This window comes from Oncorhynchus gorbuscha, linkage group LG13 (genome assembly GCF_021184085.1).
Source record: "Oncorhynchus gorbuscha isolate QuinsamMale2020 ecotype Even-year linkage group LG13, OgorEven_v1.0, whole genome shotgun sequence".
Classification (NCBI taxonomy): Eukaryota; Metazoa; Chordata; class Actinopteri; order Salmoniformes; family Salmonidae; genus Oncorhynchus; species Oncorhynchus gorbuscha.
In genome coordinates this window covers 20,846,209-20,864,554 of record NC_060185.1, presented here as the reverse complement: position 1 = coordinate 20,864,554, position 18,346 = coordinate 20,846,209, and the positions used below count along the sequence as shown (strand labels likewise).

General features: G+C 43.5%; 1 protein-coding gene across 3 annotated transcripts; it reads right to left on the bottom strand.

The window, feature by feature from the left end:
- Positions 1–662: 662 nt before the first annotated feature.
- LOC123992573 (heterogeneous nuclear ribonucleoprotein R-like) lies at positions 663–5,982 on the bottom strand. 3 transcript variants are annotated; one of them, XM_046293806.1, is made up of 12 exons: positions 5,795–5,982; positions 4,773–4,939; positions 4,531–4,649; positions 4,275–4,382; positions 4,044–4,157; positions 3,683–3,859; positions 3,285–3,420; positions 2,974–3,179; positions 2,668–2,817; positions 2,472–2,581; positions 1,770–2,377; positions 663–1,070 (listed from the first exon to the last, which is right to left on the bottom strand). In XM_046293806.1, the coding sequence occupies exons 2-11, from the start codon at positions 4,933–4,935 to the stop codon at positions 1,771–1,773; spliced, it is 1,890 nt and encodes a 629-aa protein (XP_046149762.1). In that variant the 5' UTR covers positions 4,936–4,939; positions 5,795–5,982; the 3' UTR covers positions 663–1,070; position 1,770. The 3 variants fall into 3 exon arrangements, with proteins under 3 accessions (XP_046149762.1, XP_046149760.1, XP_046149761.1); XM_046293804.1 differs by having other exon boundaries at positions 2,668–2,820; positions 5,795–5,981; XM_046293805.1 differs by having other exon boundaries at positions 1,770–2,374; positions 2,668–2,820; positions 5,795–5,981.
- Positions 5,983–18,346: the final 12,364 nt, after the last annotated feature.

Sequence of the window (18,346 nt, the reverse complement as noted above, 5' to 3'; positions counted from 1 at the left end):
AAAAGAGAGCCTTTTTATAATGTCACTTAAAAGGACTATGTATGGCCTAGTACTAAAGAGGACTATGTATGGCCTAGTACTAAAGAGGACTATGTATGGCCTAGTACTAAAGAGGACTATGTATGGCCTAGTACTAAAGAGGACTATGTATGGCCTAGTACTAAAGAGGACTATGTATGGCCTAGTACTAAAGAGGAAGGTAGCCATACTGTGTCTTTAGTGTGAGGGGAAGTCTAAGTACTTCATGTCACTGAGGTTTCATTTATGTGGATAGGACCTTCATCATTGACAGGGGTCCCCTGAGTGAAGGAATAGATTGACTCAAGCCACACTGAATTGGTTTTACAGAAATGTAATGCCCAGTGTCCTAACATGATTAAAACGTACACTTGTTTATATTAATTTTTACGAAATAGACAGGTGACTTTGTGGCTGTGGTAACCGTTTATCCGCAAACATGCTTAAATTCCTCGCACCAGTTCTTACACTACAGTCGCTCAAACCTGATTCGTTCCACTTAAATCAATGACGAAAACCCAAAACCAGGAACTACTGCTGCTCGTAATCACATATGTGATTATATGAGCCTTGACAGATTCTCACCATTACATCTGTCCACAAGAGATTAGTCTAGAAGTTGGCCTACACTTTGTAAACCGGGCCCCTTCACAGGATTTCTTTTATTGTCATCTTCTTGACTCTCAAAAATCTTTATCCTAATAGTTGACGAGAAAACATTGAATGGCATATGCAAGGCAAGCAAATTGCTCTGTAATTAGCATAATAAATCAAATAAACAAAATGACCATTAAAATCCATTCGTTTAAACTAGACATTTGTTTGCATGGGCCGCGTCTCAATCCCCGCATCGGCAGTGGAAGGTGGCGCAGAGCTACAGCACTGTTTGTCAGACCAGGAGACATCTTGGAAATCGGTCTTCTCACAAAATAATCTGTAGATTCAGCACGGTTTGGGCTAGACACTACTAGTAATAGCTCACCCTTTTGTAAGGAACAAATTTCATGGTGTGTTTGTTTCTCACTTAAGCGCTGTCGCTCTCACCTCACCACCTGTGTAAATTGGAATAGAAGGACAAAACAAACAAAATGGTGATGTCATTGAACCAAAGGGTTTGCTCTTAGCATTTCTCTATGGAAAGACTGCAAAAAGACTACTCTCAAAAAGTCTAGGAGTTCCTGGAAAAGAAAAAGGGTTCAAATAAAAGATTCAGTCATTCATATGTTGTTTGTGCGCTCTGCCATGGAGTTTTGGTATTCTACAATTTAATTTGGTCTCTTGATTTATTCCTTGAGCGAAAAGTTGAGAAAATAGTGTTCCAAATGTGATATTTTAGGTAAGGTGAGGAATAGACTGGCAATTGAATGAAGCTCAACTGAGTTTAATTGAAAGGTATGTATAAATACAAAAGAGAACAAACTGCTATGGCTTCCCAAAGAAAACAAAGGTATAATAATATACATTTTAAAAACTATTTATCTACCTCTAGAAAAACACTAGACCTACACTTTTAGGTATAAGTGATGTGTTAAAACATACGTCCCATGTAACTACAAGTAATTATTCAGCAAAATGGTTACATTTACATTTCAAAATGCAATTCCAGACAATTCATTGTTTTTTTGGTAAGGATGAAGATTAAAAAGACATTCAAAAATTGCTCAACTTTTTTTTGTTGTCAAATACCCTTTTCATGTGTCTACTTCCACCAATGCCCATAATAACCCTGTGAAACTCCAGGGTGTCATTACCTTAACCATAGTTATCAGAATAGTCGCCGCCTTGCTGCTGGGTGATGAGCTGGGACCCCCAGTTCTGCTTGTTGGTCTGCCGGCGCTTTGAGTCAGGCTGGTTGAAGACGTCGGCCTTCCTCTTCCCGCCCACATTGCCCCCACAGTTCCCCCTGGCTCCTCGGGTACTGTGGGCCCTCTGTGGCTGAAAGAGTCCCCCACGGCCCCCTCTGCCACCCCTGGGCCCTCTGATGGGTGGCCCCCTCTGCACATAGCCCCCTCGGCCCTGTGTGGGTGGTGTTCCACGGGCCCTAGGAGGGGGCGGAACTCCCCTGCTGCCACGACCCTTCTCGCTGTACACATCCTCGTAACCATAGTAGGAGTCCTCGTAACCGTAGTAGGGGTCCTCGTAACCGTAGTAGGGGTCCTCGTAACCGTAGTAGGGGTCCTCGTAACCGTAGTAGGGGTCCTCGTAACCCCTGCAGGGTTCATGATAGTCATAGCCGTAGTGGTCATCGTAGCTGTGGTAGTCTGGAGGGTAGGAGGCGTAGCCTCCGCGGCGACCACGGCCCCTGCCCCTATCTGGTGGAGGCATGCGTGGTGGTGGCTGGTTGTAATCGTCATTCCTGCTGAAAAACAGGAAAAACATAACTTTCAATGTAATCGCATGATGGGAGATCTACTAAATCAGATATAAGTCAATACCAGTCTCTGTGGCCTCACCCTGGGTTTCTGGTGGTCTGGCGCTGAGTCTTCCGCGCCTTCTTCTTCTTTGCTATTCTTATTTCAATCGCCTCTCCCCCCAGCTCCTTTCCATTCATGTCTACCATTGCCTGAGAAAAACAGAAAACATTTTTTTATCAGATATCTGAAGAATGTTAAAAAATACAAATATTTTTTTTTACTGAGGGTAACCCACCTTCACAGCGGCATCCCTGTCCTCAAAGTGGACAAAGGCGTAGTCTTTGAGCTTATACACCCGCTCCAGTTTGCCAAAGGCAGAAAACGTCTTCACTAGTAGCTCCTCTGTGACTGAGGTGGCAAGCTTCCTGACAAACAAGACCTTCGCCTGCTGACTCACACGGACAAAGTTGAACTCCATTTAGAGAAGTATAAATAAAAGTCAGACGTGGAACACATAGGGGGGGTTGTTCATGTGTTGATGTAAAACAAACAAGATGGGGCGGAAGCGAGAAATGGACAGAGAAAGTGAGAGATGACTCACATTGGCCATGACATCCGTGTCACGCTCAGTGACCGGGTTGGCCCACTCCACAGTGACTGGGTTCCCCCACACCATCACCTTGCCACTCATGAGGCAGCGGCGTGCCTGGGCTGCAGACTTGTGGTCCTCATACTCCAGGAAACAGAAGCCACGGTTCGTCTCCTTGTCATCCGGCTGGTGGTAAAGGATCACTTCCTGAAGCCCCTCTGGAGGAACAAGAACGAGAGTGACATAACTGATATCGGACCAATGATTACCCACAGAACATAAAGCCAAGTTAATCAAATTGGGGTGTCTGCACTTTCACTGACCTGTGACTTTGCTGAAGTCTTCCAATATGCTCTCTCTGGTTTTGTTCTTTGGGATTGAGCCGACAAATAGGCGGTTGTTCGCTACAGATACGCACACTCCAAGGTGTTTCCTAGACCGGATTTCATAGTTGTCACACTGAAAACAAGAATAGAGGAAAGATGGCTTTGTAGGGTTGATAAGGTAGCAGGAGGCCCCTCCAAAATTAAATATGCATCACATCTTGGGCCGGTTTCGATTCACAGATTAAACTTGGCCCTAGACTAAAAAGCACATTCAATGAAGATAACCTATTGAAAGTGGTTTTCAAAACCAGGACAAGGCTTAATCTGGGTCTGGGAAATCAGCCCTTTGGTTCTTAGAAGGTAAACTAAGACCATGTCTGACTGCAAGGACTTACAAGTTTCACCGCCTCAGCTGCTGCATCCTTGCTGCAGAAGTTGATGAAGGCGTAGCCCCGGTTCTGACCCGACAGGGGGTCCATCATTAACCTCAGATCCCAGATTGGGCCCGCCTTCTCAAACAGAGGCACCAGCTCATCTTCATACAGGTCTCTGGGGATCTTTCCTACAAACACCTAAAGGCAGAAAACCGCCTGAATGAGGGTTCCAGTGTGATCGTGGAAGAATGCTGTGGTATTGCTATAAACTTCTCAATTGACATTCATCTCTCTACTCTATATCAGTTAACAGCTTTGCCGCGATGACCATAAACCTTTCAAATAGTGTTACTTGAAAATCGAGCATCTCCAGCAGCTTTACCTCAGTTCCAATCCCAGGCTGTGCTCCTTTAAACACTTCCTCTGGTGGGGGCCCTCCGTATTTCCTCTGTCCGGTGGTGACGTCCAGGGTGTATCCTGTCCGCGCCAGCAGAGCCTGCAGAACACGTCGACAACAGCATAATCACAACAGAACTGCACAACCTGAGCAGGTTCACACACACAGCAGGTTCTATTGACCCACTGAATGAATGTTCAAACAACTGCACTTTACCTTGATCTTGGACTCAGCAGGACCCTTGGAGGATTCCTGAACTTTACTTCCTTGCTTTTCCCTCTGTCTGTATGTCTTCATAGCTGCACAAAGAAAAGCACTTTTGTTCTGGAAAGCAAACCACAGCAGAGTTGATTCATGTATTGGTGTTATGATCAGAGGAAAAAATATAAACCCCTCAATGTCAACTTCTTAGACTCATTTGAATGCAATTATGTAAACTGACTTCTCTTTCATTTCGGTCACACTAACTCACCTGGACATGGGTCAGGTCACTTTCTTTGAACTGCGACAGTACAGACAACGCTCCCACTTCATTGAACGCCTTCAGAGCATCGATGGCCCTCTCATCTAGGTCAGTGTATGCCAGCAACCCTGTTGGTACAAGACAGATTTGTACTATTACAATCTGGCCTTTATCCACTTCATGCATTCTTGAGCAACACCATGTTTCTTTGGAAAATAGATTACTCAGCCATTGTATGACGGATGCCCCACCAGTAGAGAATATTTTGTTGAGACTGTCAGCCACTTTCTGCGGCAGTCCGGCATCAATTAGTGTCTGGTAGTTCTCTGTGTGCTCGCCTTCAGTGGTGACTTCTATAGGCTCCTTTTCCTCCAACACCGGAGCAGAACTACTGTTCACCTCAGCAGCAGCCATCCTCCTGAGAAAAAGGGGAAAAATAGATCAGATAAAAACACGTTTTCAGTTTGACATTCTAATCTAAAACCCAAATATATTGTTTCAGCTGCTTTTTACAGATGGACACTAGCAACTTGTAGGGAACAAAAACGTTCCCTTTTCTAAACATGTATATTTGCAAATGATGCCCTGCTGCAATAGTTACTCCCATTGAGCAAAAACCTCTAAAAGGACTGTAAAAGGTTAGAATGATGCTAAAGACCCTACCGGTACGCTTGTTTACGCTGCTGCTCAGTGTAAAGAAGCGTAAAAGTAAGAGTTGGTATCTTCTATAACGATCTATAACGTTTCTTTCCGATGGTAACGTTGGCTAAATATGTAACTGCATCAGAAAAGCTAACCCATTAATTTCAATGCAGACAACCATGAGGTCAAATATAAAATACATTGAGACAAGTGAATCTTACGTTTATATTGGTGGCAAGCTAGCTAGCGAACTAGTCAAGCCAACATTAAATCTGTGGTCAAGCAAACTAAAACGTTGTGAGTTGAAGCTAGCTTGGATGGCGGTGTGCATTTCTTAGTTAAGTCTCCGGCTAAGCACCGTCCCGCCCCCTAACGTTAGCTACCGAGTTAAAGCTGACTGGATTGTCACAATTTGTAACTTTTACATCCAGCTAAATAATCGCTTTAACGATAGAAATACAACATTTAAAATATATAAACCCTAGTATCAAGGTTCATACGCGTAGTTAAGCAAATAGCTAGCTACCAGTGCTAACAGCCAAGGCCTTGTTAGCTTGCTGGACACCTTTACAGAAATCAAATAAACCACCGGCCAAAGAAGGTGAACAATTAACAGTTAGCAAACACTTACCTATCTTTTCCAGGAAAATAAGAATATCGTAAAATATATTTTGCAGCAATTAACCAAAATATTTATCCAATATGGAAAATATTAATATGTTTCAGCAGAGCGGAAGTCGCGAAACGAGAGGAACTAAAGTATCATTTGCATTACTCCATTGATTTACTCTGCCGAAAATCTGTCCACGAAAATAAGACTTCTTCTTCTGTGACTTCTAAAATGGCAGTTGGCAACCAAAAGCTGCATTCACGCCACAAGCTGGACTGGAGTGTAAATCCATTACACATTGTGAAGAAAAAAAAAAGTTCATTTTTTTCACCTTTATTTAACCAGGTAGGCAAGTTGAGAACAAGTTCTCATTTACAATTGCGACCTGGCCAAGATAAAGCAAAGCAGTTCGACAGATACAACGACACAGAGTTACACATGGAGTAAAACAAACATACAGTCAATAATACAGTATAAACAAGTCTATATACAATGTGAGCAAATGAGGTGAGAAGGGAGGTAAAGGCAAAAAAGGCCATGGTGGCAAAGTAAATACAATATAGCAAGTAAAACACTGGAATGCTAGTTTTGCAATGGAAGAATGTGCAAAGTAGAAATAAAAATAATGGGGTGCAAAGGAGCAAAATAAATAAATAAATTAAATACAGTTGGGAAAGAGGTAGTTGTTTGGGCTAAATTATAGGTGGGCTATGTACAGGTGCAGTAATCTGTAAGATGCTCTGACAGTTGGTGCTTAAAGCTAGTGAGGGAGATAAGTGTTTCCAGTTTCAGAGATTTTTGTAGTTCGTTCCAGTCATTGGCAGCAGAGAACTGGAAGGAGAGGCGGCCAAAGAAAGAATTGGTTTTGGGGGTGACTAGAGAGATATACCTGCTGGAGCGTGTGCTACAGGTGGGAGATGCTATGGTGACCAGCGAGCTGAGATAAGGGGGGACTTTACCTAGCAGGGTCTTGTAGATGACATGGAGCCAGTGGGTTTGGTGACGAGTATGAAGCGAGGGCCAGCCAACGAGAGCGTACAGGTCGCAATGGTGGGTAGTATATGGGGCCACGGAAGGAGAGTTGTATGGCATTGAAGCTTGCCTGGAGGGTTGTTAACACAGTGTCCAAAGAAGGGCCGGAAGTATACAGAATGGTGTCGTCTGCGTAGAGGTGGATCAGGGACTCACCAGCAGCAAGAGCGACCTCATTGATGTATACAGAGAAGAGGGTCGGTCCAAGAATTGAACCCTGTGGCACCCCCATAGAGACTGCCAGAGGTCCGGACAGCAGACCCTCCGATTTGACACACTGAACTCTATCAGACCTACACATTGATTACATTATATAGTCTTCTTGACCTACACATGGATTACATTCTATAGTGAGTGATGCATGAGGCTACATTTTTTTTCTGTAAATAATTTTCAGAACGCAATCACATTATGTTGGAAAGCCTTATTGCTTTCTCCATGTTTTTGAAATGTATAAGCCTTTAAATGACCTTTTACAAACTACTTCTACAAACGAGGCTACACTTGTGGCACCCCATCTTCTGCACCACTTCTTGTGGCCCCCCTCCACCTTTACCACTTCCTGTGGCCTCCCCTCCACCATTCCCTGAGGCTTATCATCCACCTTCACCACACTCTTCTGTTGATGTTGGTGATGACAATGAGTAAGTCATCCCTGTAAATAATAAAATGTCTTGTTTTTACAGATGAATTGTGGGAAGTATCTGAGCTTTGTTATTCTGAATGTCTCTTTTAGTGTTGACCTCCAAACACTGCTGAAGTTAATGAGATGCCAACCAAATGAACGTCATGAGGGACAACATTTATGATTGTGCAATGAGGCTTTAAGAGAGCCCGCTTTAATCCGGAGGCAAAAATATACATGGTTTTTAGGGATGCTGATGGAAAAGCGGCAGCTGATGAGGGTGGTCCCTCGAGAATTTCTCCAGCTGCTAATGAGTGCCATCCATTCCTCTGCAATATTTGAGGGGCCTGATTGACAAAAATGCCTTTCTTGCAACTCTCAAGGTGAGTTACACTTTTACACCAACAAAGACACATTTGTTTATAGCAATATATATATGACTTGAGTAAGACATTTAATTTTTGTATGTAATGTGTCCTTTGTTTACGGTTTGTCTTCTGTGTGACAGCACTCTATGATGACGTATACAAGCAGGTGGGCCGCATGATTGCTGTCTGTCTGGTACATGAGGGTGTAGAGCCACATTTTTTCAGAGAGGCTGTACAGGCAAGTGTCTGGCCTAAAACCTCTTGTGCCAGAACTGAAAGAAATTGTGGAATATGAGAGAAGTTGGAGAAGGTAAGTACTTTATATTGTGATGGATGTTATGTTACTGTTAATTTGCACTAAGTTTGAAAAAAAACAGAACTTTTCCAAATGGATTTGGTTTATTTTTGTTGGCAATCAATCTTTAAGGGTAGTGATAATCAGTTTATTGTTTTGCTAATTTGTCCCAAAACAGTTCAATAAACAATCTAATATCCAGTTAGCACAAGCTGTTGATGAGGCACAGGAAGTGGTAATGTTGGGTCCAGTGAGATACATTCGTACATTGGTGAGGGATGCCCTGGTGGAATCAGCCACAACGTTCTACTTAGAAAGCAGGATACGGGATGCTCTTGAGTATGGCCTGCTCGCCTCCCTACCACTGAGGAAGTACAGTTCCCGCTCAGCTCAGTCAAAACTGTTCGCTGCTCTGGCTCCCCAATGGTGGAACAAACTCCCTCACGACGCCAGGACAGCGGAGTCAATCACCACCTTCCGGAGACACCTGAAACCCCACCTCTTTAAGGAACACCTAGGATAGGATAAAGTAATCCTTCTCACCCCCCCTCCCCCCCCTTAAAATATTTAGATGCACTATTGTAAAGTGGTTGTTCCACTGGATGTCATAAGGTGAATGCACCAATTTGTAAGTCGCTCTGGATAAGAGCGTCTGCTAAATGACTTAAATGTAAATGTAAATGTGAGTAGTGAGTTTCCATATATCTAAGGAATCTCAAGTTTAGTTAAATTCTTCAGGGCAAATTCATGTACTTTTTTAACTTTATAGATTCACAGAGGGTCTGGAGTGTATAGGTCTCCTGCCTTACATGAATAGACACTCAAGCCTCTTCAGAGGTTTTCATCTACGCTGAGAAACCTCTTTTGACCAAAGGCATAGCTTCTCTCTTCAAAGCAGAGCGCTCCCCACCTGGTACCAATCAATGAGCAATAGAGAGAGAGTCATATGTTTCTGGAGGGACTGAGATCATTGAAGTAAGATGGCCCACATCAGTAAAACATCACCTAATCACTCTCACAACTGTGGGACAGCATTTTGTAGCCTTATTCTTCCATGGGCACCCTAAGAATGTAATAAATTAAATCCTAAACTACTTTCACTTCGGAGTATTGTGTTCTCCAACAAGTGTTACTTATGGACATTATTGTCCCCACCTTTCCTTTTTTCAGGGGGGAACACACCCTTTAACCATGGAGATGTTCATTTTCACGTCGGGGGCTTCAGCATTCCTAGGCTGGGATTGCCAGTGGAGCCACAGCTACAGTTCTCTGCAACCACACGGCAAGCGGTACCGGAGTACCAAGTCTAGGTCCAAGAGGTTTCTAAACAGATTCTACCCCCAAGCCATAAGACTACTGAACATCTAATCAAATGGCTACCCAGACTATTTGCTGCTACTCTATGCATAGTCACTTTAATATCTCTACCTATATGTATATATTAACTCGACTAACCAGTACCCCCACACATTCTCTGTACCGGTACTCTCCCTGAATATAGCCTCGCTATTGTTATTTTACTGATGCTCTTTAATTATTTACTTTTTTTGTAACTGCATTGTTGGTTAAGGGCTTGTAAGTAAGCATTTCACTGTAAGGTCTACTACACCTGTTGTATTTGGTGCATGTGACAAAGACAATTTGATTTGATTTAAATAATTAATTTAAGAGGAATTATCCAGAACGGTCATTGCATGACCACCTAGTAAGTTCAGAATACTGCAGCCAATGTTAATTGATGTGTCCCAAAATAATTGATATTATGAAAGTTTCCGACAAGATTGTCCATCAGCAAAAAAATGTTGTAGTGAAGGTTTTCAAAAACATTACAACCAATCAGAATCAATTGGACACAGTATTACATAATGCAGCTTTAATATTTAAATAAATGTACGATTTTAGTGGGTAAACTGAGCATTATGCAAAGTAGTTAAGTCATGTATGTCAAGGGACTATGTTACAATATGTGCAATGTTACCATAAATAAATCTTACAGTAAATATGGACATTTCCTTTACATGTGTTATGGCAATAAAAGACACTGTAGTTGGTACATAGGTCGTGGTGCAGCAAATTTGAGGTTAGTGGAGAAGCACAAGTGGGACTTTGAGTGAAGTAAATGAGGGCAGAAAAGGAACTCATCTCCATGTCAATGTACAGTAGATGGGAGAATGGTCAAGTATCACCATCTACTTTGTTTTGCTTATGCTGAAACTTGTCCTATCACCATTGTCAGGTCCCACAGCTCCTTCATGTACTCATGTGTACCATGGTAGTGTCAGGTCCATTCTGTGGATACACATTCTTATAATATAAAAAAATCTAATTTATTACAGGATTTACACCCAGAGCCGGCTAACCAGTTTGTGGGTAAGGATGGCGTTGAACGCAAAGCTATAAAAGAAAATGCACTCTGACGTATGTAAAAATGTATAATTGACATTTGTTGGGGCAATAGGCAAACTGGAGTTGTACATAATGTCGTACAATCCATTGTTCCAGTTTATTTTATTTGATCGATATTTCGACTAGGCTGCAGTGGAGACGGTAAGAAGCTTTGATATCATGGGGACCTAACTACTAACTTTCTTTCCTGGTACACACAGACAGACACTGCAGTCAAATGCCAACCAGCGGCTCTCCGTCCTACGGTGGCTGAAGATGTTTTGCCTGACGTCAAACATTAACAAGTGTCAGATTGAAGTGTCTGGAAAAAATGTAAACAGAACCATAAGAGCAGATTACTTTGTCATCTTTACTGGCACAGTTTTAAAATGTCTAATTGTAGTCACTTTCAATTGATTCATTGACTCCAAGAACTATAGATTGTTTGTAGTTCATAACATTAACACAAATGACAAACGTTGCTCGACTTTAAATTGGGATACATGTTTTAATAACATTGGATATTTGATTGGACTTAATGTTGCATACCTTATGTTGTGCATGCCAACCAGTTGAGAATTACCTAAATTAATTGATACTTGATTAATCAGGTCTCCTCTGCTGCTTTATCAGCCTCTCCCTTGCCCACTCCAAGCTCCTCTTCATGGTTCCCTTCTGCAAGACACAATTGTGTGAAAATAAAGCGGAAGGAATGGGAACCCTATTCCTTTGAAGCAGTACTAGGTATATGCCTGAAGGTATTTTATTCTAATAAACTTCGATGGAATATATTAAAAATAAACGTGCACATTAGTCTACTCTGTTCGAAAGCTGACATGTAACGTTAGCAATGGTTTTAAAAGGTTGTCACTAGACAAATTTGCTTTGTGAGCTTTCTGTGTCTTCATGCTAATCGCGAGCTAACGTTAGCATTTAAATGAAAGCCAGTCAGGCTGAATAAATTGCCTACCTTAAGTTGTTTTGCTTAAATACTACAAGGCTTTCGGCTAAAAACGTAACTCAAAAACATGTCCTGCTTCAGTACTAGCCGATAAGTCACATTTAGGTAGCTTGTCTTAAGTCAATTATAAAGCAAAATAAAGACAATAGTCCAAAAAAAATCAAGAACTACCAGGATTTTGAGCATCTCCGTTGTCTAATCTATGTATGCCTGGCCCTGCAAGCAAGCAACAATCTTCCTAGTATGTAAATTAATTTACCGTGATAGCATTAACACAGACCAATGTGTTTCCGTGGCTGTTATAGTTTATATGTTTTTTTCAGCATTGTTTTTAATAAAACATGACGGTGCCGTTCACTGCAACTAGCAGTATGACCGGGCAAAGTTGGAGGCTAACTAATTTATATGATATAATTATGGCCTGGGTTTGAGGCTACCGACGTTCGCTAAATTAGCTAGCAAAATATCTGATTTAGTTTATGCTAAATGTAACGGATGTGAAACGGCTAGCTTAGTTAGCGGTGCACGCTAAATAGCGTTTCAATCGGAGACCTTGAAGTAGTAGTTCCCCTTGCTCTGCAAGGGCCGTGGCTTTTGTGGAGCGATGGGTAACGATGCTTCGAGGGTGACTGTTGTCGATGTGTGCAGAGGGTCCCTGGTTCGCGCCTGGGTATGGGCGAGGGGACGGACGTAAAGTTATTCTGTTATGTTGGTGCCGTGACCCGGATTACTGGTTGCTGCGGAAAAAGGAGGAAGGTCAAAAGGGGGGTGAGTGTAAGGATGTGAAACGGCTAAATCAAATCAAATTTTATTTGTCACATACACATGGTTAGCAGATGTTAATGCGAGTGTAGCGAAATGCTTGTGCTTCTAGTTCCGACAATGCAGTGATAACCAACAAGCAATCTAACTAACAATTCCAAAACTACTGTCTTATACACAGTGTAAGGGGATAAAGAATATGTACATAAGGATATATGAATGAGTGATGGTACAGGACAGCATACAGTAGATGGTATCGAGTACAGTATATACATATAAGATGAGTATGTAAACAAAGTAAACAAAGTGGCATAGTTAAAGTGGCTAGTGATACATGTATTACATAAGGATGCAGTCGATGATAGAGTACAGTATATACGTATGCATATGAGATTAATAATGTAGGGTAAGTAACATTATATAAGGTAGCATTGTTTAAAGTGGCTAGTGATATATTTACATCATTTCCCATCAATTCCCATTATTAAAGTGGCTGGAGTTGGGTCAGTGTCAATGAGTGTGTTGGCAGCAGCCACTCAATGTTAGTGGTGGCTGTTTAACAGTCTGATGGCCTTGAGATAGAAGCTGTTTTTCAGTCTCTCGGTCCCAGCTTTGATGCACCTGTACTGACCTCGCCTTCTGGATGATAGCGGGGTGAACAGGCAGTGGCTCGGGTGGTTGATGTCCTTGATGATCTTTATGGCCTTCCTGTAACATCGGGTGGTGTAGGTGTCCTGGAGGGCAGGTAGTTTGCCCCCGGTGATGCGTTGTGCAGACCTCACTACCCTGTGGAGAGCCTTACGGTTGAGGGCGGAGCAGTTGCCGTACCAGGCGGTGATACAGCCCACCAGGATGCTCTCGATTGTGCATCTGTAGAAGTTTGTGAGTGCTTTTGGTGACAAGCCAAATTTCTTCAGCCTCCTGAGGTTGAAGAGGCGCTGCTGCGCCTTCTTCACGACGCTGTCAGTGTGAGTGGACCAATTCAGTTGGTCTGTGATGTGTATGCCGAGGAACTTAAAACTTGCTACCCTCTCCACTACTGTTCAATCGATGTGGATAGGGGGGTGTTCCCTCTGCTGTTTCCTGAAGTCCACAATCATCTCCTTAGTTTTGTTGACGTTGAGTGTGAGGTTATTTTCCTGACACCACACTCCGAGGGCCCTCACCTCCTCCCTGTAGGCAGTCTCGTCGTTGTCGGTAATCAAGCCTACCACTGTTGTGTCGTCCGCAATCTTGATGATTGAGTTGGAGGCGTGCGTGGCAACGCAGTCGTGGGTGAACAGGGAGTACAGGAGAGAGCTCAGAACGCACCCTTGTGGGGCCCCCGTGTTGAGGATCAGCGGGGAGGAGATGTTGTTGCCTAGCCTCACCACCTGGGGGCGGCCCGTCAGGAAGTCCAGTACCCAGTTGCACAGGGCAGAGTCGAGACCCAGGGTCTCGAGCATGATGACGAGCTTGGAGGGTACTATGGTGTTGAATGCCGAGCTGTAGTCGATGAACAGCATTCTCACATAGGTATTCCTCTTGTCCAGGTGGGTTAGGGCAGTGTGCAGTGTGGTTGAGATTGCGTCGTCTGTGGACCTATTTGGGCGGAAAGCAAATTGGAGTGGGTCTAGGGTGTCAGGTAGGGTGGAGGTGATATGGTCCTTGACTAGTCTTCTCAAAGCACTTCATGATGACGGAAGTGAGTGCTACGGGGCGGTAGTCGTTTAGCTCAGTTACCTTAGCTTTCTTGGGAACAGGAACAATGGTGGCCCTCTTGAAGCATGTGGGAACAGCAGACTGGTATAGGGATTGACTGAATATGTCCGTAAACACACCGGTCAGCTGGTCTGCGCATGCTCTGAGGGCGCGGATGGGGATGCCGTCTGGGCCTGCAGCCTTGCGAGGGTTAACATGTTTAAATGTCTTACTCACATCGGCTGCAGTGAAGGAGAGACCGCATGTTTTCGTTGCAGGCCGTGTCAGTGGCACTGGATTGTCCTCAAAACGGGCAAAAAAGTTATTTAGTCTGCCTGGGAGCAAGACATCCTGGTCCGTGACTGGGCTGGGTTTCTTCTTGTAGTCCGTGATTGACTGTAGACCGTGCCACATGCCTCGTGTCTGAGCCGTTGAATTGAGATTCTACTTTGTCTCTGTACTGACGCTTAGCTTGTTTGATAGCCTTGCGGAGGGAATAGCTGCATTGTTTATATTCGGTCATGTTACCAGACACCTTGCCCTGATTAAAAGCAGTGGTTCGCGCTTTCAGTTTCACGCGAATGCTGCCATCAATCCACGGTTTCTGGTTAGGGAATGTTTTTATCGTTGCTATGGGAACGACATCAACGCATGTTCTAATGAACTCGCACACCGAATCAGCGTATTCGTCAATATTTTTATCTGACGCAATACGAAACATGTCCCAGTCCACGTGATGGAAGCAGTCTTGGAGTGTGGAGTCAGCTTGGTCGGACCAGCGTTGGACAGACCTCAGCGTGGGAGCCTCTTGTTTAAGTTTCTGTCTGTAGGCAGGGATCAACAAAATGGAGTCGTGGTCAGCTTTTCCAAAAGGGGGGCAGGGCAGGGCCTTATATGCGTCGCGGAAGTTAGAGTAACAATGATCCAAGGTTTTACCACCCCTGGTTGCGCAATCGATATGCTGATAAAATTTAGGGAGTCTTGTTTTCAGATTAGCTTTGTTAAAATCCCCAGCTACAATTAATGCAGCCTCCGGATAAATGGTTTCCAGTTTGCAAAGAGTTAAATAAAGTTTGTTCAGAGCCATCGATGTGTCTGCTTGGGGGGGGGATATATACGGCTGTGATTATAATCGAAGAGAATTCTCTTGGTAGATAATGCGGTCTACATTTGATTGTGAGGAATTCTAAATCAGGTGAACAGAAGGATTTGAGTTCCTGTATGTTTCTTTCATCACACCATGTCTCGTTAGTCATGAGGCATACGCCCCCGCCACTCTTCTTACCAGAGAGATGTATGTTTCTGTCGGCGCGATGCGTGGAGAAACCCGTTGGCTGCACCGCCCGGATAGCGTCTTCCCAGTGAGCCATGTTTCCGTGAAGCAGAGGACGTTACAGTCTCTGATGTCCCTCTGGAATGCTACCCTTGCTCGGATTTCATCAACCTTGTTGTCAAGAGACTGGACATTGGAAAGAAGAATGCTAGGGAGTGGTGCGCGATGTGCCCGTGTCCTGAGTCTGACCAGAAGACCGCTACGTTTCCCTCTTTTACGAAGTCGTTTTTTTGGGGGGGTCGCTGCATGGAGTCAATTCCGTTGACCTGTTTGTAAGGCAGAACACAGGATCCGCGTCGCGGAAAACATATTCTTGGTCGTACTGATGGTGAGTTGACGCTGATCTTATATTTAGTAGTTCTTCTCGACTGTATGTAATGAAACCTAAGATGACCTGGGGTACTAATGTAAGAAATAACACGTAAAAAAAACAAAAAACTGCATAGTTTCCTAGGAACGCGAAGCGAGGCGGCCATCTCTGTCGGTGCCGGCTAGCTTAGTTAGCGGTGCGCGCTAAATAGCGTTTCAATCGGTTACGTCACTTGCTCTGAGACCTTGAAGTAGTGTTTCCCCTTGCTCTGCAAGGGCCGCGGCTTTTGTGGAGCGATGGGTAACGATGCTTCGAGGGTGACTGTTGTCGATGTGTGCAGAGGGTCCCTGGTTCGCACCCGGGTATGGGCGAGGGGACGGACGTAAAGTTATTCTGTTACATAAACACTGCTGATCCTGGTGCTAGATTAATGTTAGTTGAATAATCTATATCACACCGAGAGATTTGACGACTATCCTCAGGTGTTGTGACATTGTTACTGGGAGGCTGTGTGGTGGAAAAGAGCTCAACTGTTTATTTTGTTACAATGACAAATCCTGGCGCCTGAGACTCCTCAAACGTCGTTTCCTCAAACACTGACAGAGTTGGGGTGTATCTGAACTCCTCACAAGGCATTCTGTCCTTCTAACAAGTCTACTATGACACACCTGCATTTCACTGAACCAATACTGTCAGTCAATGACTATTCATCAGTGTCTCCATGCTTGGTCTCAAATGAGGAGAAAGGAAGGATGGCAGATGGTTTCAAGATAATATCCTGTTCAAGGGAGATAAATGTATTTTCTCGGTCAACTTAAAAAAATACTCTATTTTCCATAATGATTTGAACATTTCAATGTTCTGAACCACCTCCATTCTCAACGTGTTTATATCAGAGGTCTTACTGTACATCTCAAACTATTCAGATGAACAGTGTACATGATTCTATGGTCTTAGTAAAAAATCAAATTTTTAAATGTTTTTAGATGTGATTCATTTTTATCTAATAAAGTAATTGTTAACATTTCTCAAGCACTTGACCCCAAACTCAGGTCTTCTTACCCCAAACCACACCTCTAACCCAGCAAGTATGGGGATAGTGAGAGCACACAGAGATCGAGAAGCTGACATACGAAGTCAGCCATACTTGACTTGCACCAAACCATCTGTCTCCCTCCAACTTTTAACGAGACACCAGGAAGAGAGGGAAGACTGGAGAATAGGAAAGAGGCTGGATCCATTCAAACAGACATCTTGTTAGACTACAGCGCTTCTCCAAGGTAATGGTCTGCTGGATATTTTTGCTGTATAGAAGTAGATTAACTTCATGTTGCAGCTGTGTGTTGGAAGAAGGGAGGGGGTATGGTGTGAGGTACTTGTGTCTCGGCTTAACTTTATTTCACAGGGGTCCCAATGAGTCCCACCGCGTCGCCGGCACGATTTGGACTTCTAACCATTTTTAAACATTGTGTGTTTGAGCTACAGACTTCTGGGTTGTACCATTAGATTTGGGGCGGCAGGGTAGCCTAGTGGTTAGAGCGTTGGACCAGTAACCGGAAGATTGCAAGTTCAAACCCCCGAGCTGACAAGGTACAAATCTGTCGTTCTGCCACCAACCCACTGTTCCTAGGCCGTCATTGAAAGTAAGAATTCTGAACTGACTTGCCTAGTAAAATAAACATTTGGATTTGTCTATGTCTGCTTCAGCTTTGTGATTAACAGGGGCCGAGCTAGAGCGGTGTTTGTGGGACAAGGGCGGGGCCCGGGGCTGGGTAGAGTTACGTAAAAGCGATCTATAAAAAGCTGACTCTCACAAACATGCACGTATCATGTTGACGCTCACAAGCTACATAAGAGTCCTTAAGGTAAGGGGTTATTCTACAAAGAAGATCATAGGAAATCCAAGGACATAGTGCCTATAATACTCAACTATGTGTTACAGCACATAGTTGCTGTAACAAACTCCAAACTGCACAGTTGTCACTGACTAGTTGGATATTCATTTCCCACTGACCAAACAATTTATGTACGTACACCATTCATATTCAGGTTTTTGTATTAAGTCCCACTTTAAAATATATATTTTTTATAAATATACATTAGTCAATAAAACTAATTAATGCAACTTTTTATGTCAAATTATTTTACTTGTAGCCATAGTTGTCCTGAAAATAAAATGGTAAAACACTAAATAAGGGCTGGACATGCAGATAAATGAAAGTCATAAATGAAGAGTATTTTTGTTGGGGTCTCAAGACTGATAAGGCCTTTTCTCTGCTGACATTTATGGATAGCCGCTCATTAAAAAAACGTCAATCTGGTACACAAGAGGATTCTCCACCGTCTCAGTATATTACAGAATGTGTCCTTACTTTAAGTGCTCCATCAAGGAGCAATCAATCTTAGATCATGTTCTTTCCCTTGTTCATCCTTGCCTGCACACTCTCAGATTATATATTACAGGACAGAGCAAAATCCAACCATTCCTCATCCAAAGCAAGTCAGACTTTGGGCAACAGGGGCAGGGGCCAACACAGACATATAGTACGCCTAGGGGACAGTAGGTACACTGCTCTTTAGTGTCCCTAGAGGATGCCAGGTGACACTACTGATCCACCGGGCTGCCTGCATTACTGCATATGGGTCAAAGGTACACAATTACACCAAATAGACTAGAGCAGGGGTATTGAACTCTTACCCTAGGAGGTCATTTCACCCACCATGTGTCCCAGGTCTAAACCTGTCCCTGAATAGAGGGGAACAATGGAAAAAAAAAACTGGCTTCGAGGCCCAGAATTGAGTTTGAGGGGACACGAGCAACA

Bases quoted from the DNA above. Each gene is read 5' to 3' on its own strand.
- LOC123992573 (XM_046293804.1), bottom strand. From the start codon at position 4,935: ATGGCTGCTGCTGAGGTGAACAGTAGTTCTGCTCCGGTGTTGGAGGAA. The intron at 4,650-4,772 runs GTGGGGCATCCG...TTGTACCAACAG, and splicing joins CAACAAAATATTCTCTACTG to GGTTGCTGGCATACACTGAC. The intron at 4,383-4,530 runs GTGAGTTAGTGT...TTTGCTTTCCAG, and splicing joins GTGACCTGACCCATGTCCAG to AACAAAAGTGCTTTTCTTTG.